The following is a 26,244-nucleotide window of genomic DNA, read 5'->3' on the forward strand; positions in this document are numbered from 1 at the left end:
TGAGGGCCTTACTAGACCTGCCAAGGCGCGCCCTGCGGCGTCCGCCATTTTTTTTGTTTTTTTTTGTTTAAAGTGGCCCGAAGACTCTGGGAAGGTAAGGGGTGTTTTTGTTAAAACCGGGGGGGGGGGGGGGAAGGATGGCAGGGTGGGTGGCAAGGGGGGCGCTCCCTCGCGAGTAAGCGAGGAGCCGCGAAAAGCCGCGGAAGTCTCCACACTTCCCCCAGCCCCGGCCTGAGGCCGGAGCTGGGGAAAAAGCGCGCCATAAACGCATTCGCTTATGGCGTGTTGGAGGAGGCCTCAGCGCGGCCTGCTTCCAGATTCCCCTGTGCGTCATCTGGACGCACAGCAGGGAAACCGGGTCAGAAGGCGCGCTAAGGCCTTGTCTAGGAAGGCCCTGAATGTCCCAACCCTAGTGACGGTTAGTATAGTATGCAGAACACTGCTCTAAAGTCACTAGACATCTGAATGCCCAGAATGAACTGGACATTCAGATGTCCAGTGATTGCGGTGGGATGAGTGACTATATGTAGATGTCTGCTATGGATTATTCACATGGTTTATTGTCTCAAATTGTATCAGCAATACAGCAACTGAAAGTTAAAAGTGTATTACAAGATTTAGGCCTCAGCTAGACCTACTGGGTCTAGCGTGATGGAGGGGTGAGGATCTCACAATGTTTTTATTGCTAGATCTCCCTGTTTACACACGGTGCGCGACGGCCTTGGAGGGAAAGGACGTTGTGCCCACCATTTTGGTTTTTTTCCCCTTAAAGGTTCTCTCACAAATAATAATGTAATTGAGTCATTCACGTTTGAACCAGTTCATCAGACTAGCATTTTATCGCACTCTCACTACTGCCCCCTCATGGTTTTTCGCGTCCGATGCCGTCCGCCTCCCAATGCTTTTTGCCTTTTTTCTGTCACAAAATGGACCCCTTTTACTCTGACTTTTTTAAGGAAATGGAATGTGCTGCCATTCCCTGCTGTGTGCAGCAAAAAGTATGAGCTCCATCAGATGAGTGTTTTATTGCACGCTCATTACTGGGCACTCACGGATTTTCACAGGTCCCTCTCACCACTTCCTCTGCCTCCCATGCACCTTCCACCCCTTCTGGCCTTCTTCACGCCACAAAGAAACACCCCAGTGAGTTTATTTTAAAATAAAGATGGAAGTTGCCGCTATCTCCAGCTGTGTGCAGGAGCAACAGCCAGCTCAAAACCACCCACTGAATGGGCCACCTGCACATTGTTTACTTCCTCTTTCAAAAGAGGAAGTAAGGGCCGAGAAGCAACGCTAAGGAAACACTTCCCTCTGTGTGATGAGGCATATCTGGACCCCCTGTAAAATTCTGTGAATAAGACTGATCAGAAGCCTTTTCTGGAAGTGCTCTTGGAGTAAAATTTATCTGTGACCTGGTGGGCAGCAATTCGCTCCCCCTCCATTTCTGGTTCTGCCCCTCTGGAATAAACCCATTGACTGGATGTCAGAACAATATCTCTAATTCCCCACAGGCCCATAGAAGACACCTTGGGTGCCATGAGGCCTTCCTGCTACAGGCGAGGCATAGTCTGAAAGCTTTGAGATGTGGGGTTTAAGGACGGCTGGCAGGCTAGACTTGCTTGGGGTGCCATATGTAGGGGAGCGGTGGGGGTCCCGTCACGAGTTACCAGGCGGAGCAACGGGTTGGCTGTAATTAGCAGCATTAAAAGGAAGGCGGAATGAAAGTCCCCCATTCTGATCTCTAGCCGTGAGGCCACAAAGTACCCGGCTCTCCTGCTGCCATTATAAGCCCAGTAGCAAAGCAGCCAGCCTCCCGTGCCCCTCCCCTTCCGCCCTATTTGTATTTTCCAGCAAATTATTAATTGTTGCTTTGCATTTGCCGGTAATGCTGCTAATCCGAATGGCTCCGTGTTTGGCTGCTAACCTGGTGCCAGGCCCTGCCGTTGGGGTTGGGGAGGGTGGACTCGAGTCCAGGGAGGGGACCCGACCAGTGTAGCAGCTGTAATTATTCCCCAGACAAATCTGCAAACAGAGAGGAGTAGAGAAATCGCGGCCCATATTGCACGGCCTGCCGCCCCCACCCGCAAGGATAATTTGAGACTCAAATCCCAGCAAAGACCTGCTACAAATTGCTGCAAATTAAGCTGATTTTGCCCCGAATGAGGGATTTTCTGCTGCAGATCAACCCTTCCCGAGAGCTGATGAGGTGGGGATTAGAGAAGGGACTGAAATCAAAGGGGTAGGATGAGGCTGAAGGGGGACGACGACGACAGGAGAAGGCAGCAGAGAAGGAAAGGGGGGTGGGGTGGGGACGAGGGTTGGTCTAGCAGTGAAAGTCCCGGAGCATTAGCACTTTATTGATTTCTACTTTACTGACATTTTATTCTATTACCAAGTTTCCGATTAGCCTTTAAAAAAAAAAAATCCGAGGGAGGCAGAGAAGGCATGTTGGGTTTTGACCTCAGGGCACATGCTTTTTATCTCGCACCGGTTTTAAGAGAGGGGATCTCTTTCAATTTGCCAGATTGTACCATTTTTAAAGGGAATTTATCAAGCACATATTAGACGCTCCACGTGTCAGGCCACCTCAGACCTGCTAGCGCTTCACCAGAAAGACCCTCTTGTACAGAGACAGCCCTTTGGTTCTGACGTTTTTTGCCCTGGCCTGCACAGAAGTGAAAGGACAGCTGCAATCTCAGTTTACAGGAATAAAACTCTTAGAAGAGAAAATGTGCGAATGGGAATGAGTGTGTATGTGTGAAAGGATATGAGCTAGCCCCTCCTACTGCCTGCTAATGTTTCCCACGCACACCCACCTTGCATGCCAGTTAGCTCAGCAAAACACAGATTTAGGAACACACTTTTCCAAACTACTGTTTAGAGCCATATAGTGCAGCAATAGGCAACCTTGTGCCCTCCAGATGTTTTGGACTACAGCTCCCATTAGCCGTAGCCCTCATGACCAGCATATTATGGAGTTGTAGTCAAAAACATCTGGAGGGCACCACGTTGCCTGTCCCTGGTATAATGTTTGTAGGTTGATGGAGCCTGTCTTTAGCTCAAGGCTGAAGGCAGTAGTTGTTTTTCCAGAGAATTGGAACTGGGATGTTAGAGGCAACATTGCCACTGCTGAGTACATACATCTCACTATTCTCTCTGATCACAGATTGTTATAGTGCTTTAAAAACCAGCAAAATGGTCTTGACCAGAGATGATAGTGGGATAAGAGAAATCAGTATGTACATGCCAAGCAACAATGTCTTTATCATTATTAGTATCACCCTACCTTCATCTTTTAGAAACTATTGTCTGTCTCCAGCTCCCTGAAGGTTGATTGTCATGTTACCTTTCCCAATTGTGCCTTCATGATACATTTATCAGGAGCAACATAGAAACATTACAGAACGTCATCTCACACACACATGTACATACATGCACGAATGGATATTGCTTCTGATGTCAGAAAAAAAGTAATGTAAGAATTTAGCCTAAGACTTGAACTTGCAATTTAAGAAACTATTCACTTCTGTCTCATCACCATCTCCACAGTATCCTTTTGCTTTCTGATAGATCCTCATTTCCATCTGTTTAAGAGAAATGTATGTTACAGGTATCTGCAATTGCACCATTAAAGATTTTATGCTGTATATGTTAAAATTAAAAAGATATATGTGCAGATAGTCACTACGAATGTAATCAACTTGATTTAATACTAATAGGAACCAGCAAATGGAATTTATGACTTAAAAATAAGTGATTTTTTTTAAAAAAATTCATAAATACAAGTACTTTGTGCAAAACAGGGGAAAATCTCAATCTGAAGAGTTTATTAGAGTCTAATCCCTCACCAACAAACGAAACCGGGCTACCCACCCAATAATCCCAACTGCCATTAAAATATTAAAGATAAATCTAATCGTCTCTTTATCCAAAATAAGCGACTTTTATGTTGAGAGAAAATGTCTAACCCTTTGGGAGGAGAATTACTCCTAATGTATCAAATGGAATTCAGTCAGGAGGGTGAAACTGGGTTTAAAATAAAATGAGATGGTAATAGAGATAAAGCATAATATGACAAATTAAAAACACTCATTTACATAAATTAAAATCCCCTAAAGAAGTTGTAGTGACTCTACTGAACAGTCTTGGTCCCTTCTCTTGTCGTCCGAATCAGCTCCCTGTGAGTAGCCACGTGTGTCAATAAAAGAAACACTCCAGGGTTGGTTTGAAAGAAACTTTACTTGAGGAATGAGTAACTTTCCATCGTAGGGTAGGATGGCTCAGTTCCGCCATGTGGTCAGCAACCCACGAGGCTGGGAACAACAAGAAGAAGGAAGTAGAAGGGAGGAGACAGGAAAGGGAAAAACAAACACCCCAGCAATCCCCTCCCACCTTGTTCAGGTACACATTAACCCTTTAGCTCCAGGTTCAGTGACCTGCAGCCCGAGTTCTGCTAACACCTTGTCTGGTGATCTATCCAGACTGAGAGAATTCTGAAGTTACTGATTGAATATTGTCCAAAAGAAAGGAAGTAACCCAAACCCAATGATCTCCAAGGACTATTCTCAAATATATATATATATATATATATATATATATTAGTTGCTTCTGACACCTGGGTTATGTCCATACTGTTTTGAGTCCCCTTCATTCAGAAGATCATGAGTTGGGAAAATCCAGCAGAATGGATGCTTATGGGTTTTGATGACACTCAATGGCTAGACATCTACACTTGAACATTAGCTCAAGTTTTGTTTAGCATTGCTTATTGGATAGACTTGGAACACAAGAACCTGCTTTGGTCAGACTATTTGTCCATCTAGCCTAGTGCTATACTCTGACTGGCAGGATTTCTCCTAGGACTCAGACAGATATCTTTACCATTAGTTGCTACCTGATTCTTGAAACTAGAGACATCAGGGATGGAACATGGGTCTTCCTACATGATCTCTCTCTCCCCCCTATCTCAGTTTCTCATCTATAAAGCAGGAGTGTTAATGATCAGCATGAACGTGTTAACATTTGGCATCTCCTGAATGCCAGCATTCTGACTTGAAAAGTGTAGGGCATCCAGTTCTTCAATAAATCACTGAGCATACCTGCAGCTTTTGTTGTTCTGTTACTGTTCCACACTGTGGAAGTCCTGTTTTTCATTTTGCTTTTTTGCTGTAGCACTCTTACCTTGAGCTCTCTTAGTTCGAACTAAACTTCCTGGTACATTGCAGCAGTGCCTTTCCTAACTTAAGTGGTTGATTAGAATGTATTTATTTTTAAATAAAGACTTAGCAGCTCAGTAGAGGAGGAGGAAAAATGGATTTGGATGCTAAATTAATGATGAAATCCAACTAGATTGGCTCGCAGAATTCTATTATGGGAACAGAATGCTGGTCTAGATAGGTCTGATCCAGTATGGCTTTTCTTATAGTTTTATCCCTCATTCGCTGTTACAGCTGTGGTTCTTGGCGGGTGGGAAGTGTTCTAGCTTGTTCTAGCAGTCAGTAATTGCTAGCTGTGTTGTGCACTTCAGTAATTTCTGCCATTCAAAACCTTGCAGCAACAATTGTGGAAAGAATATTTGCTTCTGAAGCCCTTAAGAGGGAAGTACAGTGAATACAATGGGGAAAACATTCATTTCTATGAATTGCGTATGCAAGACTGAATTAGAAGCGGGACATCTTTAGGCACAGTCTTTCTCTCACACTGACCAGCTATGTGCTGCTTATGTCCAAATTCTGTAACCAGAATACATTATCTAAATGTCATACATTTACTTGGGGGGTGGGGGCTTTACAAACCTGATTTGTCATGGTTCAAAATGTCCAAATATTTTGGAATTGCCTGGCTAGGATTGGGATGATACTGGCTAATGAAGGAAGGAGAGGAGCCTGGATGTTGAAGCTAGATAAACAGTAATGGCATGGAGAAGAAACAGTGGGCATGGATAGAAAATAGACAGCTGAGTAGGGCATAAATTCTGATTCCTTGTTCATTGGAAATCCTTCCTAGATCCCTCCAGTTTCTGAGACTTCACAATCCCCCATCCACATGTTTCCAACTTAAGCATAATTAAGCAGCTATGAAGACTAGATATATATTTTTAAGAATAGTTTTTATTTTTAAGAACCACCATCCATACACATATCAAACGTTAAAGAATTGCAAATGATTAAGTAAAAAAGGCATATCAATTGTAGTTGTTTAAAATATGTACTCCAGTAATTAATATATGTATACATTTCACTTTTAACTCTAGCAGAATCCATTTCTCAATTTTTTTAATGTATAACTTTGGCCAATTTTGATAGTATCCAAGATTTTGCCTAATAATATTCTAATAATTCCAAAACAATATTAAGAGGAAATCTGAGATTCTAGCAATGCCAAATTCTGTGCAGGAAGCTTATAGATATATGGAATACACCTAACCCTGACCATTTTTTCTAATGAAGTCTGTATGTGCTCTCTGTATGTGGAAGAGTTGCTTCACTGCATAACAGTACAAATCTCATAATCAAGAATTATGGGAGCAAAAGACTTAGCTAGTTTAATATTGTGTTTAATATTGCTAGTTTAATATTGCTAGTTTAGTATGTCCAGTTCTGGGCTCCACAATTCAAGAAGGACGCAGACAAGCTGGAGTGTGTTCAGAGGAGGGCAACCAGGATGATCAGGGGTCTGGAAACAAATCCCTATGAAGAGAGACTGAAAGAACTGGGAATGTTTAGCCTGGAGAAGAGAAGATTGAGGGGAGACATGATAGCACTCTTCAAATACTTAAAAGGTTGTCACACAGAGGAGGTCCAGGACCTCTTCTCGATCCTCTCAGAGTGCAGGACACGGAATAATGGGCTCAAGTTAAAAGAAGCCAGATTCCACCTGGACATTAGGAAAAACTTCCTGACTGTTAGAGCAGTACGACAATGGAATCAGTTACCTAGGGAGGTTGTGGGCTCTCCCACACTAGAGGCATTCAAGAGGCAGAGGCAGCTGGACAACCATCTGTTAGGGATGCTTTAGGGTGGATTCCTGCATTGAGCGGGGGGGTTGGACTCGATGGCCTTGTAGTATGGTGACCATATGAAAAGGAGGACAGGGCTCCTGTATCTTTAACAGTTGTATTGAAAAGGGAATTTCAGCAGGTGTTATTTGTATATATGGGGAACCTGGTGAAATTTCTTCTTCATCACAACAGTTAAAGCTGCAGGTGCCCTGCCCTCTTTTAAATCTGGTCACTCTAGTATAGCTCCTGCACCTTTAACTATTGTGATGAAGAGGGAATTTCACCAGGTTCTCCATACATACAAATGACACCTGCTGAAATTCCCATTTCTATGCAACTGTTAAAGATACAGGAGCCCTGACCTCCTTTTCATATGGTCACCCTACTTGTAGGCCCCTTCCAATTCTGTAATTCTATGATTCTATATCCTCCAGAAAACAGGTTGTGAAAACTGAGCATCAAGCTTGGATGTCCTCTACAAGCCATACACTATATGTTTATGTGTTTAATTTGCTGTATTACAGACCTGTCCAAAGAATGGTAAAAAATAGTAACTATCACACTGAAGCCACCATTTTTTAAGAGAATTAAAGTCAATGGTAGACATCCTCTAGGTCTACAGTATTCTTAAGAAGACAAACAGTTATACAAAGACAACATGTGCAAAACAAAAGGAATAACACTGCAAATCTTCATCTAAGATATAAATTCAGACAATTTGAGATGCTGAAATATGATATTATTCATAGAATATGTAACTTTTCATAGGGAGCTTAAAAAAACAGATATTAGCATTTGCACAATCATAAATAGGCTTCAGAATTAACAATTCTGTGACATTCACTATTCTAGACATTTCGTATTTGAATGAGTGAGCAATTTGTGGCCCTCCAGATGTTTTGACCTGTATATTAGGAAAAACTTCCTGACTGTTAGAGCTTCGGCTATTGGGCAGTATAAAAATGTAATAAATAAATAAATAAATAAATACCTCCCATGATCGCTCACCATTGCCTATGCTGGCTGGGGCTGATGAAAGTTGTAGGTCAAAACATCTGGAGGGCCACAAGATGTCCGCACCTGCTCTAGAAGGTAGTTTAAATGTGCAATCCTATGTATGTTTAGAACATTCTGTCTTGGATTGTGCCCCAAGGCTGTAGTCCTAAACCCACTTGTATGGGAGTAAATTTCATTGTGGTCAGTGAGTGTTACTTCTGAGTAAATATGCTTAGGATTGCACTGCAAGTTCTATGGTCACAGAAAGTGAGATTAGGCACTTGCTAATGGTGCTGTATAACATCTATATTAAATTATTTATGATCATGCTAAATATACCACGCAGACTTATTAGAGCCAGGTGCTTGTAGTGTACGAAAGGTGATGACTTTGCCACAGATGGCAATAATTATTAAATAACATCTCTTAGATTTGACTATGAATTCACATTGGAGGAGGTGTTATCAGGCATTTGTAGATGGATATGAACAGAATGCTGGTCAAAATACTGTCAGTCTTTTCTTGTGTATGATATAGGTGAATTCTATTTGGTTCAGATTGGGCCACATAGAGGCAAATCAAAATAACAAATAATGGTTTAGATATGTGGACTGTTTGTATTAACATGTATATTTTAATTGGAAATGTCAATCCTTCCCCCCCTTTTCCTTCCCCCCCCCATATCAGGCAGATGTTAATAATGATTGTACATAGATATATACCATGATAAGATTATTATTTTTTGCTTTTTTCTGTTTGTTGTTACCATTGTGTTGCAAAGAAAAAGGTTTTTAAAAAGTAACAAGTAATGGTAGCACTTCTTTGGAGGAATTATCTATATACTTTTCAATTCTGATCAATGACCGCTCATGGAAGGCACTCTTCTTATTAAATGCAATAAACATATATCCAACTCAGAAGCACAAGCAGTGCCATTGTGATGGAGGTATATATATTTGTCAACGGCACTTACTAGATAATGCTTATGATATCACAGATGAAGAGACCATCTTTCCCCCCCCTTGGCATGTAGATTTGAAATTCTTTAACACATTTTTTTTTAGCAAAGTAAAGAGTTTACTTGCTTTGCCACAAGAATATTTATGCAGCTCATTAAAAAAAAGGTAAAGGCTTTCCATTTCAAATAATAATAATAATAATAATAATAATAATAATAATAATAATAATAATAATTTCTATTTAAAGAATGGGTGTTTCCCTACTTCCCCTTGTTCTAGAAAAACACCATTTACATTTTACAAAAATTAAGATTTATTATTATTATTATTATTATTATTATTATTATTATTATTTATTACAGTGCCCTGCACCTACTATTGTTCTTTTGGCATCAACCAAAAACTTTTATTTTCTTAAGACTTTTAGGTGCAATTATAATCCTACTGACTGTTTTGTGCTGACTTTATGATTTTGTAACTTTTATTCTATTTTTTGTATTTTTATTTTAATTGCTTTTTTCTTTTTGTACCCCCTCTCAGTAATATGATTCAGGAGCTGTATTAAATCCTAATCCTAATCCTAATCATCATCATCATCATCATCATCTAAGTGTACCTCCACAACTATATTTGTGCAGTGACCACACTATCATTGTGAGCATAAAACAAGAACCATTACAGCATTAAGGGAGAAGTGGCTCCTGGGGTGCTGGGAAAAAAATTATTGGCTTGGATCCAAAGAGCTGCTTAGCCTCAAACAAGGGGCTTTCATTAGCCCATTCGAATTTTTGACTTTGAACAGCCAACACACTTGCCATATCACAAAAACACACCGATAAATCTTTGATTTTAAAGCCATGTAGCATTTAGAGGGACAGCAGTGCTGATTGAGTAAAGCAAATCTAATGCTCTCTTGGACTCTCAGAAATATTTTCAGTTCTTTGTAATCCTGGTCATTATCAATATAAGCTCGAAAATAATAAAAAGAGATCAGGAAAGTTACAATTAATTATTAATATATCACTTTTGATTCTAAAGTGCTTTATAATTATCCTTGGAATAACAAGGCACTGTTATTTCTATTGTACAGGTATGGGGCTATGTTTAAAATCATTTCATTTGCAAGTGCTACTCAGGGTGACTTAATCCTCTCTCACACTGTTTAAGTTCACATGTGAATTACAGTCCTTCAGTTCTGAAAGCACAAGGACTACAGTTTTTTAACTGATGTTGTACAGGAGTTGATTCACATATTAACCTTCACGTTCTGTTTGTGTTATGTGTGAACAGATGTGCAATGCCACAGTTTTCTTCTTTCTATTATTATTGAACCAGATTCTTCTGGGACAAAATTATTTTTGTATTTTGATACCCCTTTCTTCCATAAATGCTTTTGTAGTCATTGTAAACTGGGCAGAAAGGTGACAATTCACAATGGCAAGAATAGGAATGTTTTGCTGGAAGGAGACATGTGAATGAGTTTTTTATGTTGTTGTGAAGATTTGTGACTGATAATTGAAGTGGTTTTGAAATTACTTGTGGAAATGCCCTTAGAAATAACAATTTGATCATAAGATTGCAATTTAGCCGATCATTTGAACACAAGTCTTTAAAAGCAACTGTATTTACACAAAGTGTAATTATCTAGTGGAATGAATTGCCAAGAGGAGTCCTTGAAACAAAAAGCCAAGATGGATTTTATTAAACTAGAGCAAAGTATATATTTACAATTTTATATTTTGGGGGAAATATTTGTAGGCTTTTGCTCATTGGTGTTAAGACAGTAGGTCAGGTGATTTTATGTTATTAGTATTATTAGGAGTTGCAGTCCAACAACATCTCAACAGCCACAAGTTGCCCACCCCTGGCATAAAACAATGATAGTTTGTTTTGATACTTGTTAAAACAATCATGTTGTTTTAATTTTTGTAAACTGCCCAGAGAGCTTTGGCTATTGGGCAGTATAAAAATGCAATAAATAAATAAATAAATAAATAAATAAATAAATAAATATCAGTCATCCAGCCAGAGTTAAGTCAGTTTATTTCACATCGATTTCAGTGGGAGAGTTAAGAACATGCCAACCCTCTTCGATTGAAATCAAAGTGGTTTAAGAGTGCTTAACTTTGGATGGATCATGTCATTAGTTCATACCCAGGAAACTGGCTGTTGAATTATGATTGTGTATGCCATAATCAGGGATGAGCAGAAGGCAGAGATCTCCAGATGTTATGGACTTTAACTCCCAGAAGTGCCTACCAGTGTGGTCAATGGTTAGGAATGCTGGGAGTTGACATCCTAAACATCTGGAGATCTACTTTCTGCCCATCCTTGCTATAGATGATTGTGTAGTTGATTTAAATAATCATAACTGCTTTTTGAAGGTATTTTTTCCTGGATACTTATGGTCTGAAAGCAGCTAAAATAGTCCTTGCTGCTTGAGATGAAATGGTTCTTAACATATTCCATTAATTCTTTATTGTAGCCTGGGTTGCAGCTAATGAAAGCCAATATATATATTTCCTCTTGACTTGGTGTTGTTGTTGTTGCAACACACTCTAAATGAATAAGACTGGCTGGGTTGACATGATAATGAACAGTGAGTTAAATAGTCAGTGTTGGGTTAAATAGTCAATGGTTGGTTATTGTGTCGTCTGTTGAGACTTTTTCACACCACAGTTGGTTATTCGGATGAAATAACCAACGCTGTGCAGAGTTGATTATTTGAACAACCATTGGTTATTGCCATGTGTGTCAGGCACCATTGATTATTTCGTTGCACACAGTTGGTTATTTCTGCTGAGTGACTGTAGAGTCCCCTGGCAAGAGCAACCAAAACGACGGCTGCTGCTCTAGTCCAGCCGGCAGAACTCGAACGGGATACCAGTAGGAGGACTGACAGCGGGAGAGAGGGTGGGAAATGTGTCAGTCAAACACACCATTGACTAATAGTCAACTCGACACTGGTCTTAATCCACACCACAGTTGATTATTATCATGTCATGTGGGGAATACCTGCTGAACAATCAACCATGGAGTTGACTATTAACCCACCATTGACTATTGTGTTGTCCGAACGCAGCCCAAGTAATTTTTATTTGTATTATAATGGTCACTGCAAACAGATATTAAAATATTTGCACATTTAAGAGGCACAAATGTAGATGGCACCCAGCTCTTTGAACCAATCATGTCTGTGCAGCTTCATGTTTTATTTCTCAGATTCACTGAGAAGAAATTTCAGTTATTATCCATAAGGTGTCAAGTTATTACAATATTTTCTGTTCCCAGGCCAAGGTCCTCAGATACCCCTTGTGAAAATGGATACATTTTGCAAGAGAGTTGTGCTTGCATGTTATATGAAAAAGAAAACAAACAACAAGCATATTTTGACACAACTGGAATTATTCTCCATACTATTTCAAACTTCTGTACAAAATCCTGTACAAAAGTCAGTTGGCACTAGCAAAAATTATCAGAATATGCACTAGCTGCTGTGTGCATTTTCTCACACCACTTGTTATCACTATATTGGCAGGTTTGTCATGCATACAGTATACCTAGACAAAAATGGTCTTCACTGAATGAAAATCAAGACCAGTTTCTGATCCTGTGAATTAGACCAGGTTAACAAAAAGAGCGTCATTCATCTCCCTCCAGGTAAGTTTCCTGCCATATAAGCACACATGGAAAAAAATTAAGAACATTATTGAAAAATAAATATATCATCAAGAATGTCTAATGTACTGAAAGAATAGACAGAAATCTCACTTTAGAGAATGAGAACCTGCAAAAGATACTTCATGCTTGTGCCCTTTTTTTAGTCCTCTGCCCATCTGATTTTATTTTTAAAATTAATATGAACATTCACTGTGTCTGTGCGTACTGTAGGCATGGTATGTGGGAGCGCTTAGTTAAAGGGAGGGGGAAGAGATTTACAAAACATCAAGGGTTCCTTCTGCCACCAATTTCTCTCCCCCCCCCCACCATTGTAGAACCAGGGCTGGCCCATTTTGTTTCCTGAGGCAGAGCAGCAAATGGTATCCCCATCAAGTCAATGTGCATAGTATCCAAGGCTAGCCCAGGTGTTTTGGCACCTGAGGTAGGAAATGCCAGAAGTATCTCTTCCCACCACTGCCTGAGGCAGTTACTTAACTTTGCTTAATGGAAGGGCCAGCCCTGCAATGAGCTTATATATAAAACCAACACTTTTGAATTGTGCTCAGGATTCTATAGAAGGCCAATGGAAGCCCAAGAACACTGCTTTAATGTGGCCCTGGCAGGCCAACACAGGCCACTAGGTTCTGGAGTAGCTGACGCCCTTTAAGGATCCAGTCTAAGGCATCTGAACTGGCTGCTCATTTGTTTCAGGGACCAATGCAAAGTGCTGTTTTGACCTTTAAAGCCCTAAACAATTTAGGTCACTTTTGTCTCAAGGATTGCTTTTTCCCAACTCCAGGACTTGAGATCTTCTAATAAGGCTCTGTTCTAAATTTCATCTCATTAGAAACCTATGTTAGGATGACCATAGGAAAAGGAGGGCGGGGTTCCTGTATCTTTAACAGTTGTATCGAAAACAGAATTTCAGCAGGTGTCATTTGTATGCATGCAGCACCTAGTGAAATCCCTTCTTTATCACAACTGTTAATGATTCAGGAGCCCTGACCTCCTGTTCATATGGTCACCCTATATCGGCCTCCATAAATAAGATATTCTCAGAGGCAGTTCCAGTATTTCAGAATTCTCTTCCATGGTACTTAATATAGCTTCCATCCTGATGTACTTTGGAGATGTATTAAAACCTTTTTATTTTCCAAAAGGACCAAGGACTGAATTGTCTCCATGTTTGCTATGCATTATCTGCTTTTTAAAAGTATTGCTGCTGTTGTATAAAAAACCATAATACTCTCTGCATCTGATGAAATGGACTTTAGTCCATGAAAGCTTATGCCAGAATAAATTTGTTCATCTTTAAGTTATCACAAGACTCTTTGATGTTTTTGCTGTAATAGACTAACGTGGCTACCCTCTGGAAATACTAAATTAGTATTTCACAGCAGTCAAAGGTGTTATTGTCACATGGACATTTGGGGATTGGTTGTAACATTTTATTAACATACTAGTAAAAAAGCCCATCATACGACAGGTGTATCTTTGTATCTTTGCATGTTGAGCTTGGAGTTTCGCTTTGCCTTTTGCCTTTTAGCCAGTTCCCTCATTGCTGCATCTTCCACAACAGTTTGTTTACGTTTTGGGGGCATATTCACTATTTTCTATTTGTGAGGAGGAGCAGTCTGGTGAGGAGGTTAATTGGTTTTGGCCCCTCTGCTAGGCCGGAAGCTCCTGGCAGTTATCTTTCTCAGAACTTGGAACTTCCATAGAAGGCCGCAGTTCCGAGGAACGTCCATAGATGGCGCCAGAGGGCAAAAACTATAACTGGCTTGGAGGAGCAGTCTGAGCTTTTATATATATAGATCTTTAATATTGCTGCTCTGCAATAGGTCACTTAAAGGCTTTTCTGATCAATTTACACCTTCAGTTAATGCTGAAATATATAACTCCTCAAAAGAAGTTTAGACTAGTCATTCTGATTGCTAGTGGAAATCTGATCTGAGGTTGTACCTAATTCTTTTCCTCAGCAGGGGTGAAAATGATAAAAGATTCCTAAAAACTATAATTGACTTGCATGATAATTCCGCCCTGACCCTTTGTGGAGAGGATTCACCAATCCATGCTTGACTATTGTAGTGCATTGTAGTGCACTCAGTGTGAGGCTTCCCATGAAGACAATCCAGGAGCTGTATTTGGTTCAAAATGCAGCTGCCAACCTCCCAATGGATATTTTTAAATAAATAAATATTAGGAGGAGGTGAAACTAAAAGCATATTCAGCTGATTTTGCAACAATTGCAATAGTTGGGTTTTTTGCTTCTATCTGAATTCAAGGTGTTGGTACAAACCCTTCACTTGTGGCTCACTTACCTTCGGAGACTGCTTCTCTCTACATAAAACTCTATGGCCATTGTATTCTGTGAGTTGGACCCTGATCCAAGTAATTTTGCTTCAGGAGGTAATAAGAACATCTGCTGGGGGATAATCAAGACATTTACCACAGTTGCTCTGCTGCTTTGGAATGCGGTCCTTGATGATGTGCAAAGCGCTCCTTCCTCATGGTCTTCTGTAGAGACTTTTCAGAAAGTCATGGCTGCTAGCCTGGTAATTGCTTATGTATGATGTTTTAAGTACTTATACAGCTTCAATTACTACTTTTTTATGCTGTGATTTCATTTTTGCAGTTTGTGTTTGACTTTTTGATTTTATTAGCCACAATGAGGCTTGGAAAGCCACAAGCAAGCAAGCATTTAATGTTTGGCTCTCGTATAAAAGTGTTGACTTTGCTGGTGGAGATTTTCCAGCCTTGTGGTAATGTGGATACAAAGATGTCCCAACTGTTAATGTATTCAAGGGTCCACATATTCTTTTCCCCTGGAGCCAGTCTACAGACATTTTATTCGTCTTATTCCATGAGAAACCAGAGTCTTAGTTTAAACCCGAAGTTCACTAGTGTCCCAAATTTACTACTGTCAGGAGTAGTGGTACTATTGATTGTGCCCCATCAGAGCCTTCTCCCCTCCCCTCATTTCCTTCAGTACTTCTATTAGAACTCTGTGTACTCCCAAGTGCAAACAAATGCTGCCTGGTTGCCTTACCTTAGGGATCAGCTGGCTGAGGAGAATGCATAGACTCCCACCTGTATCAGAGTGAATTAATGAACAAATCCAGTTTGCTACATAGTGACAAAGAAGGTTAGTGACAAATTTGCCATCTGCCTTTGTTGAAACTGCAGGACATCCAGCGTGTGCAAGAGAACCAATGAAACAGTGAAAGGATAGGCCTAGATACAATACTTGTGGTTTAAAAAAATGCTTTTTGCAGCTTGTAAAGCAATGACTTTCTAATGGAAACTATAGGTGTTTTTTTTTAATATACTCTAAGAAACAATAGAACTCCTGGATACAATGGAGAAATAATGTACTTCCCAAAAAAGATAAATAACTGAAGAATATGCATAGCAGAGTAAGGAAATAGTCTAAGGACTACTATCTTTATTTTGGCACTTACAAAATTACTTCTACAAAGTATTTTAAGCAAGTACTGAGGACCTTTTTAGTATTAAACTTCAGGGCCATTAGTACAACATCTAGAAGCCCTAGTGGCTTCAGTTAAAGTTAACTGGACAACAATGAAATGCTATGGGGTGCATGCTGTGATTATTTCTGTAGCTGCCAGTAGGTGGCACTATTATTAAATTCTGCTATTAAAAATAAGCTATTAAACTATTAAGTGGCAAAACAACAACAACAACAACAACAACAACAACAACAACAACAACAACAACAACAGATGGACATACCTAAAGTAGACACACCTAAAATGGCACATGTGTGGGCTCAAGGGAGTTGTCAAGAATTTTTCTATTGTTAGTCTGGTTTATTATGTGGCAGTAGAGTATCTAATTCAGCTCTCAGGCAGAGAATTTTCACAATCTCAGACTTCCTCCCTGAGATCTCTTAAATGGAAAGGTTGGCATCAAACATAGATGTGCAAAGATTGCACACACCATGGATCCCAATGTTAGAAATGCAATACAATTTTTATAATGGATCAAGCATATAAACCGTTCAGGATCTAGAAAAATGTCAAGCTATTGTCAGGATGCAGAATCTGTATTTGGTGTTCTGACAATATTAATGGGCTATTCATAGTCCTGGGAACCTTACCTTCCATAGTCCTGGGAATCGTACCTGTGTATCTAGATCTCATAGCTGTAGTAGATCAAAAGATGAAAACATGTGAGTAATGTCTGTTAACTGGAGCTATGTGGGGATTCCAAGTGACATTTTTGGTGTCATCTTATGTTCTTACTTTTTACATCTTATAGAATAGTGTTTATTTGTTTGTTTTTCTTTGTGATAGGATAAAGGAACAAAAAGCCTATAAATTTCTGAATGCTTCATGCCAACCTCTGCCTTGTGGTGGATGACCAATGCTAGTGTTTACTTTGGCACATGGGGGAGAGGAGGAAAGCTTGGTTAGTGCTGGGGGAAAGAGGAGTTCGTGACAAGAACAGACAAATTGTGCAAGGGCCAAACCCATCCTTTCTAGAACTTCAAAATAATAGCAATGAGCCTTCTTCTTGTCACAAGTGGTGTGCAATGATTGTATCATTTAATGTATAAGTCAGATATCCCAGTCATGGATGAAAGATTCAGGGTCGCTTCACATATGACAGATTTCCTACAAGGAAGTTACTTCTGTGCAGGAAATGATATGAATCACATGTAGTTTCTTAAATGGGATGAATGCATGTGTGTCTATTTAATGCATTTCCCTGTACCAAAATGGCTTCCACACAGGAAATTTTATGCTACATAAAGTAGCTCTGGAGGATAGGCAATGGACAAAAAGTTGGCAAAAAGATGGACAATTTCCCAAAGAACATATACAATTTAAGCATAAAACAAGAGACAGCAACTGGCCACAACAGACATGCATAAGTTTTATATAGTTAAAGGTGTTTAAAGAGTAGGATCCTATATTCCTAATTCTTTCCCCTGTCATCAGAATAGGATTATATTTTTTCAGTTCATATTGGAATCTTCTGTGCTTGTGGATAACTTTCAACTAAACTTTATTTTTAGAGTAGGCACAAAATGTGCTTATGTTTACAAATAAAATTCTATTATTCATTTCCTTCAGTGAATATTTGAACACACAACCATTTAAAAATTGAACATCTTAATGCTGGATTAATTTTAACTTTCACTAATTGGAAAATAAATTATATAAATATAAATGTAATTTGGTTTTATTTAATTAAAGGCTTAATATGTTAAAATTATTTTTAAAATAATATGAGATTCATAATAATGTCTGGTTTTGTAGAGGAAATAAATTTTAACTCTATTTTACACAATACTATTCAGTACAAGTTGCTGGATGCAATGAAATTTGGAAGTATGAAACTGCAAATATAAGTCCACTTCTGAAGTTTATTGAAAACTTTAAAACTAAAATTCTATTGAAGTAAATGCTTGATTTTATAGTTTGTTATTAATTTGTTTCATATAATTTCTTACAACATATAATTCATTTTGCTTCTAAAACCCCTCTTTAATACATAAATTTAATTTTCCTTTCTTTTTCCCAGTTGGAAGTTATTTATTTTTTAAAAAAATAGCATTGAATTAGCATTAAAGAAAGCTAATTACTACAAGAGAAAGAATACATTCAACTCTTGGTTTTTTTGGCCACAATAGGAATTTAACTCTTTCTAGTTAACTCTTTCTAGTTCTAGTTGGATCAAATCAAAATCTTAACTGATTTTAACTGGAATTTAATCTAGCACACAACTACAACAACTATTCAAAATGAAACTCAAGGTATACACATTGTGCAGGCTACAAATTGAGATTTGCAGCAAGATCTCCATGATATGAATTTCCAAACTCTGCTTGGTTAATCTGTCACTCTTCAATGTATAGTTAATTTAAAACAACAACAAGAACAACAACAAACGCACACACGATTACTTCAATTATCCCAGATATTTTCCACGTAGTAGAACATATTGTTCTGTTGCTTAGTCCAAATAATCCAGATAAAAATTGCGAAATTTAAAATTAGGAAACGGTACCCGTTGCAAAGTTTGGGGCACAAACCGCACAGCCTTGTGTCTGCAACCAGCCACGTCTGCCAATCGTGCGATTTGTTCTAACTGCCAGGAGCTTTTCAGAAACGCTCGTTGAAAATAAATAAATAGAGGAAGAGAGGTGTGAATTCGAATTTGAATAACCCTCGAAGGAACTGGAACGATTTCATTGGTGAACTGGAGGGAAGCCGCCTCTGCTGCTCGGGGTTCTGTAACCACTCGTCTCCTTGAGGGCACTTCCAAACGAAGGCAACGAACGAAGCCTTCCTCGTCTCGTCTCTCCTCGCTCCCTCCCTGAGCTCAGCCGAGGAGACCCGCAGGGTCTGCCGCCTTCAGAGTTCACTGTCCTGCCCTACAAGTGCCCGCAAAGTGCCCCACCGCGCTCCTCCGCCTGACCGCCTCCCTGCCCACGCCCGGGGCGCGCCAGGAGCCCGCGTGCCCTCTGGAGAGCTACTGCCCGCTCCGGCCTCTCCTGTCATTTACCTCACGAGAGTCCCCCATCTCTGTGCTGGACCGTCCCGCTCCCACTTGTCACAGCCTGAGCGCCTTTGGCTGAGGCGGAGCGTTGCTGCTGCTGCTTCTTGGCGGGGCGCTGACACGGCCCCCGCTGTGGTGACACCCAATAAGCTGCCCTCAGCTGCCCGCCTGCTGCGGTTGCTGCCGCCGCTGCCCTCAGGCACCGAGTGGAGGAGCCCCGCCGCTCAGGCTCTTTCTCTGCGCGCAGCTGCCCGCGCGCCCCAGGCCGCCCCCTGACGGGTCTCCCCCTCCTCTCTCCTCCCCCCCCCCCCCGAATTTGGCATTTTGGAATTCCTAATCGCAGCTGGTCCCTGTGATTGGCTGCTCGGCTCTGACCCCACTTGGGCTCCAGGCTGGGCGTATAAAAAGGGCCTGAGGCGGGGGCTCCCGAGCATTCCCCGGAGCGGGCACAAGGGACCAGCCGCAGCATGACGGGCAAAGCGGGCGATGCTCTCGCCCACCACAGCCTGCCCGGCAAGCCCAAAGCCCCCGACGGCGCGCCGCCCCCGACGGCCTCCGGCCCCACGGGGCCAGGGGGCGCGGTTGGGGCCGCGGCCCCAGGGACCAAGCCCGGCTCGGGCCCCACGGCGCCTCGCTGCACCGGCTTCGGCATCCAGGAGATCCTGGGCTTGAACAAGGAGCCGCCTTCGCACCCGCGCGCCGCCCTGGATGCCTTACCCGCCGGACACCTACTGGCGGCCCGCTCCGTCCTCAGCCCCGCCGGGGTGGGCAGCGTGGGCATGGGCTTGCTGAGCGCCGGCAGCCTGCCCGGCTTCTACGCGCAGCCCACGTTCCTGGAGGTGTTGGCCGACCCGCCCAGCGTCCACCTGCAGCAGCTGGGCCGAGCCCCCGCGCAGCTGGACACCAGCCAGACGGCTAGCTCAGGTAGAGCACCCCACCCCCGGGGCCGGCGGCGGCGGCGGCGCATCTCGGCGGGGAGGAGGGCCCGGGCCCGGGAGGCAGGGGCAGCTGGGAGATCCCACCCCGGGGAGGCTGAGCCCTGAACGAGGCAAGCGGCAGGCAGCCTTCCAGCCTGGTTCCTAGACGGCTCCGGCCAGCCGCATCGCCACCGCTGCAGTTGCTGCCAAAGGGGCCATCCCTGCTGCACCAGACGTCCCCGACAGGGCGCGAGGAGACTCCCCGATACAGAGGGAGCCTCTTGGGCCAGCCGGCCTTCGCCAGTCCCCCGACCAGGCACCTCCCGTGTCATGCAGCTGTGCCCCTTTCTCGGCCAAGCATCCCAGCCCCTCTCACACACGCACCGAGGAGTCAACCTCCTCCTCGAAATTCATAACAACGAATGAGAATCCAGAGGGGACAAGGAGAAGGGGCAGGGGGGCGCCGGAAGCAGACCTAGGGGGCAAGATTCGAATCCAGTTCGAACCCCTTCTTCTGGCCCTTTCTCTGGACGACGGATGAGACTGAAAGACCGGCCCCGGGTCCCGCTTGGAACTGCGCTTTCCGGGCGGAAGGGTCCGATTTATCATAATAAGCCCTAGGGAAATAACAAGATATGGTTAGAAAAGTAAACGTGGGTTTTGCAAAGCAATAGAAATAAAAAGGGGAAAAACAGGTAAAAATGAGAGAGCAACGGAAGGAGACTCCTGGCAAAATCCAGGTGAGAGTGAAGTAACTCTTCCAGGGTGGCTAATACGGGACTGACCATCCAGGCGCTCTATTCCCCCGGCTCCAAAGTCCAGATTTTTGCCCCCGCCCTATAATGATAGGGGCTATTCGGAGGGGAAGGGGCGATAAGAGGCATGAAGGGTTCCTGAAACCCCAACAGATCCAGCTGTTAACCCTCTCTCCGCTCAACGTTTTATAGACGTGCTTTCTAGGCTTACTTTTTTTATTAGTATTATTTATAATTCCCCACTTTTGAAAATTGAAATGGAAAAATGGGAGAAATGCCGGGTAAGCCGCTGGCTTGGGAACAAAACTGGGAACCAAGGCCAAGAGGGAGAAAGGAGACTCAGAGAAACCCGAGCCCGAAGAGAAGCAAGGCGTCTTCTGGCTGGAAAGGCCCGCGGAGCCCCCCCAGGAAACGAAATCTCCGCGGAGCAAACGATAAGGGCCCCCCAAAGTCCCGATCCGGGCCAGTTAAGACAAAGGCCCGAGGGGAACGCTCCCCTGGCAGCCTGGAAGGTCCTGGGGACCCGGGGGGGGGGGGTTCTGGCGCGTCTCCATCGCTACCGCCTTCTGTCCCCAGATTCCGAAGATGTTTCGTCCAGCGACAGAAAAATGTCCAAATCCTCCTTAAACCAGAGCAAGAAGCGGAAGAAGAGACGGCACAGGTAAGGGAGCCTTGCTCGTGAGCCCGGGAGGGAAATGCTCGGGCCAGGGGGGCATTTTAGGGACCCACCCACCTCGCCGCGCGCCCTTTCGTAAGCAACCGCCCCCCCCCCCGCCATCTCCAGCTTTGGGCCTCTCTGATCTATGGATCGGGTCCCCGATCGAGTGGTCGTGTTGGGGGCGGGTGTGCGTGGAAGCAGTGGATGGAGAGCCGAACTGTAGAAATGTGCCAGCAAGAGGTGGAACCTCTCGTGGTGCTGCGGCTCGCTTTGGATCCTCCGGACGGATCCCTTCGTCTTCTTGGAGGCCCAGCTCCAACAAAGGCTCGAAGGGAGGAGGAGGAGGATATGCGCGCTGAACTTGTCAAGTCCACGTCTTGTGTGTCGCTTCGCGCTGGTGTTTGTTTCTCAACGCCAAAGCCAAGGGGGTCAAGAGAATCTCCGTCGGTCCTGCTGATCTGGCCGGCTGCCCTCCAACACTTTCCCTTCTTTCCAGGAGCTGCATCAGCCCTGTTTCCCAGGGGAATGTAATCCATCCCGCTTCCTTGCCTAGTGATCTACGGAGGGAGCTGTGCGGAGGGAGCTGGGTTGTCTTTCGCTATCCAATGATCTTTTGGGTTGTGTTTATTTTTTTCAATTAAAGAAATCAGGGGTTTATTTGTAATTGCTGGGACCTTTTAAAAAATAAATCAAGTTGGCGCTTTATCCGGCCGGAATCTCGGAATCTGTTTTGTTTTGAGTAAGATATTATCAAACAGCAACTGTAAACGACATGGCTGGCATCTACTCAAGAAGAAACATGGGAATCATTTGGTTATCAAGGGTGGTTGTGAGATTAATTTAACCGCCACCTCCACCAACCCACGAATGCTGTTCCAAATTTGGTAACTAGCAGTGAAGCATTTAAAGAGTATCCACAGCTGAGGAGCAGTTTGGAAATAGGACGTATCTCTGTGGGGGAAAGGAAGTGAAGAGGTCTTCCAAGGAAATATAACCTCCTCTCCCAGCCTCAGGGGACAACCTTGGCCTTGTCGTTTTGCCTTGCCCTTAGGACAGGGACGTGGTCCTCTTCCCAAAGTTTCTATGGAAATGAAACCCCAGCATCTCTGGCTAGGAAGATCTACCCCAGACTAGCCAAGAGCCACCCGGTTATTCTTGGAAGTCAAGACAAAGGGACAGCAACACATTTGTATGGGCATGATTTGGGAAAATAAGTAGATCAAATTGGCTAAGAGACAGAATAGGTGGATTAAGAAAATGGCTGGCTAGAATGACGTATAGGACAGATAAAGGGGTCGTTTCCTTAGGAATTGCAACTGTAATGACAAAGATGATGCCTCTCTTGTGGTCAAGAACTTCCTAGATGAGCTGGACTGCTATAAGGGAATGGGTTTGTCAATTAGATCAAGATCAGAATTGGAGTACATTTCATTCATATTTCAATCCGGAATGCAGCTGGATATGAGAACCCAGGTGTTGAATTCGTTCATAAATTAATATTTGCATTAAAGGTTTTCCCCCTCCTTGTTTAATTTTTAAAAACCATGCCCTCAGAAGCCTGAGGGGATCTTTTACAAACGAAATTTAAGTCTGAATTTCAGAGGGGTGCATCCTGTCAGTTATTTTTGACAGGAAATATATCCCCCATGAGAAGTGGAGGAGTTAAAATACAACAACAACCCTGCCCCCTTTAGTTTCCCCAAATGAGGTTACACAATAATAGAAACGATTTCAATTTGTTCTGAGAGGAAAGATAATGAATGGTTAAACAAGCTTGTTCTATCCATATTGGCTGTGGTTCTATGAGGGCAAGAGCAAAGTTCTGTGGGGTGGGCGGCAATGAAAATCCTGCAGGTTTGAAAGAAAATCTAAATAAAGGTTTGATTGAAGTAGAGGACTCTTGTATTAACAAGGGCTTTTTGTTAACACTAGAATTGATCTGACACAATCCTTTAGGTTTGAAACGACTGGAGGTAATTCAAACACATCTTGGCTGCCCATATATATATATATATATATATATATATATATATATATATCTCAACAATATATATATTGTTGATAACTGAGTTAGATTTCCGTCTCTTCTTGAAGCGGTATTTCAGAGGTGTGTGTGTGTGTGCGATTTCTTATTAGTTTGGGTTTATATGCTTATAGATTCAGACAAAATTATTGGAATGCAGACTGCTCCCAGGATAGATTAATCATAGAACCGGAAGGTTTCCATGCTTCAGAAATTGGTCTGGATAGCCTAATGTTCATTCAGATTTGCAACACAACAGGAACATGCATGAGATCTGCACATTATCTCCTCTGCAAGCATCTTTCTCCATCACTCAGAGTTGTGCTTCCATTTGTTTCCAATCCCAGAGGATAGTTTGGGATGTGTGTGACTGTGTAGGTAAAGTGAGGAGAAATTTCTTATTTGGGATAGATAAACCTGGAAGAAGTATGTCCTTGGTAAGGAATTCATTGTTTTGTAGAGGTAAAGCCACAGGACGCTAACTATCCTATTGGCAGCATTGCAGCGCTAAGCTAAACTGCTGATGGCAGTTGCACTTGAATTGCTAAGTGTTAGAGATCTAGGTGTTGCTCAGGTCATTAACAAACATAGGATTAGAAGATGAGGAAGGACTAGGCACTTTCCAAATGATAGGAAAAGAGAAGCTGAGGACAATGCATCAGTTTAAATGCCTAAATACTACTTACCAGGCACTGGAGACAAAAGAAAATTTCCATTTGAAAATGTTGATTTGAATGCTGCATTACAAGAACAACAGCAAAAATTGTACAGAAACCAATAATGGGATTTACTCTTTTAAACTTGAATTTTGCCATAAAATCCAACTTTCAAACTGAAGTCACCCACTTTGGATATTGAAAAGAGAAACCCAAATTCCTCCACCTCAAAAGATACGTTTTGTCATTTTATAGAATTGAAAGCTACTTAGCCAGATTCACATTGATGGATTTTAATGCGGTGAATTTGCCAAATGTGGAATCTTTTGTTAGTTTTTTTTGTTTCAGCACTATGAGACACATAGCAAGTGTGATGTTATATTTCACAGAAGGATGTAATGTGAATTCTAATTTTGATGTCATTTTTTAAACCATAGCTATTATTAGTTTAGATACTATGATACTACAAGCCAGCAGCCCTTATTGTTCTAATCTATAGCAAAAGTTTATTTAAAAATATATTAAAGCTTGAAGAGCATAAAGATGGCTTAATATTTAATATATCTACATAGCAATAGTTTTAAGAAAAACCACACACACACATTTGGACACTGTATATTATTAGATCTAGATTGGATGTGAGGCACTTACTTTTATCCTTCAGTCTAAAATGACTTTATTTGTAAACAAACTCCATGATTGCACAGGAGTTCACATCCAAATTTAGGATCATGGAACAGAAGAGTAGGGAAACAAATCAATTTACAATAAAGGAAGGAAGCAAATATACAGAGGGGTGGTATACATGTTATCCAATATATGCCACTCTGAATTCTTGGAGGAAGAATGGGATATCAAGAGGATAAATAAAAATACATTGAAAGAATCCATGTTTTTGCAGAAAAAGCTGGGCAATTATTTGGGATACTAGTTTTGTGTGTGTGTGTTTGGGGGGTTCATTTGTTTTTCTCTGAGGAGTTGTTTTCCCCATCGTGAAACTTTTGAGTAGTTTCTGTTAGAAATGGGTTTTGTTTTGTTAGGGCTATATTGAAATTAACCAAAGAAAGAATCTGGAAAAGGACTACCCATTTAGTAAGTTGCTAAAATGATGGGGTACCCATAAAAGTATCCCTGTTAAAAACACTCTAACTCATATCGCCTTTACCTCATTTTAAACAACATCCCATTCCTCCTTTGCTATAGCTACCCTCTCCCTTTTTGAATTTTAAATCTACTTTATGGGTAGTCCCCAGCCAAAGTCCTATTTGTTTTAATGGCAATGTTTTCAGCACATACTTGACTTTTCCATTTAAATGAGTGGGAATTGAAGGCTACTGTTCCATTAAGTTTCCATGGTAATTTGTTGTTTTTATACATAACTACATAATATATTTTTAAAAACTTTCTATTGCTTTCCTCATCCTAGGATTTGGCTCTTTGTAGAACAACCCCTTTGCATATTTTATTCACTTCCTTAGCTTTTCCTTTGGTCCTCTACCCTTTTAGGATTGTTTAACGTTTTATTCGTTTTTACTTTTTTCATCAATGAGTTTTACTCTCTTCAGGACAATCTTCACATCCTATCAACTGGAGGAGTTGGAAAAGGCATTCAATGAGGCCCATTATCCTGATGTCTATGCGAGGGAAATGCTGGCTATGAAAACAGAACTTCCTGAAGACAGGATACAGGTAATCATACTGCTGTGAAACCCAAGAGTGACATGACACTAATTTTCCTTTCAACATTCTTTACTTTCTTCAGAAATAACAACATAAACCTTAAAGTAGAAGTAGTATGTTATGCCAAAGCAGAGCTGGGGAACCTATAGCCATTCAGGTTGGACTCCAACTACCTTCAACATTGGCCATGTTGACAGGGATTGATGGGGATTGGAGTCCATCAGCATCTGCAGGGATAGGCTTGCAATGAAGGCTTCTCTTGTAATTTAGATCCTCCCAAAATCTAATTATCAATTGTTGATGTGTGAGAAGATAATCCTGAACTGGTATGCCTGTTTTTGTGTAAAGCTGCATTGTTTGCTGATCTAACAGTAAGGTTTTTAAATATAAGGAGATACAACCGTAATTGCAT

At 41.8% G+C, this 26,244-nt stretch overlaps 2 protein-coding genes across 2 annotated transcripts in view; one reads left to right on the plus strand and one right to left on the minus strand.

Annotated features, from left to right (window-relative positions):
- Positions 1–26,244, minus strand: part of ALDH6A1 (aldehyde dehydrogenase 6 family member A1) — a 287,758-nt gene that overhangs the window by 116,770 nt on the left and 144,744 nt on the right. The gene's annotated exons all lie outside the window — the stretch shown is intronic.
- VSX2 (visual system homeobox 2) overlaps positions 19,611–26,244 on the plus strand; it is a 30,757-nt gene continuing 24,123 nt past the window's right edge. The window contains exons 1-3 of the mRNA XM_063118902.1: positions 19,611–20,067; positions 21,392–21,476; positions 25,718–25,841. Of these exons, the coding sequence (XP_062974972.1) occupies positions 19,611–20,067; positions 21,392–21,476; positions 25,718–25,841 (666 nt within the window). The remainder of the gene's footprint in view (positions 20,068–21,391; positions 21,477–25,717; positions 25,842–26,244) is intronic.

The sequence above is a fragment of the Elgaria multicarinata genome, chromosome 2 (assembly GCF_023053635.1).
Source record: "Elgaria multicarinata webbii isolate HBS135686 ecotype San Diego chromosome 2, rElgMul1.1.pri, whole genome shotgun sequence".
In the NCBI taxonomy this organism is placed as follows: Eukaryota; Metazoa; Chordata; class Lepidosauria; order Squamata; family Anguidae; genus Elgaria; species Elgaria multicarinata.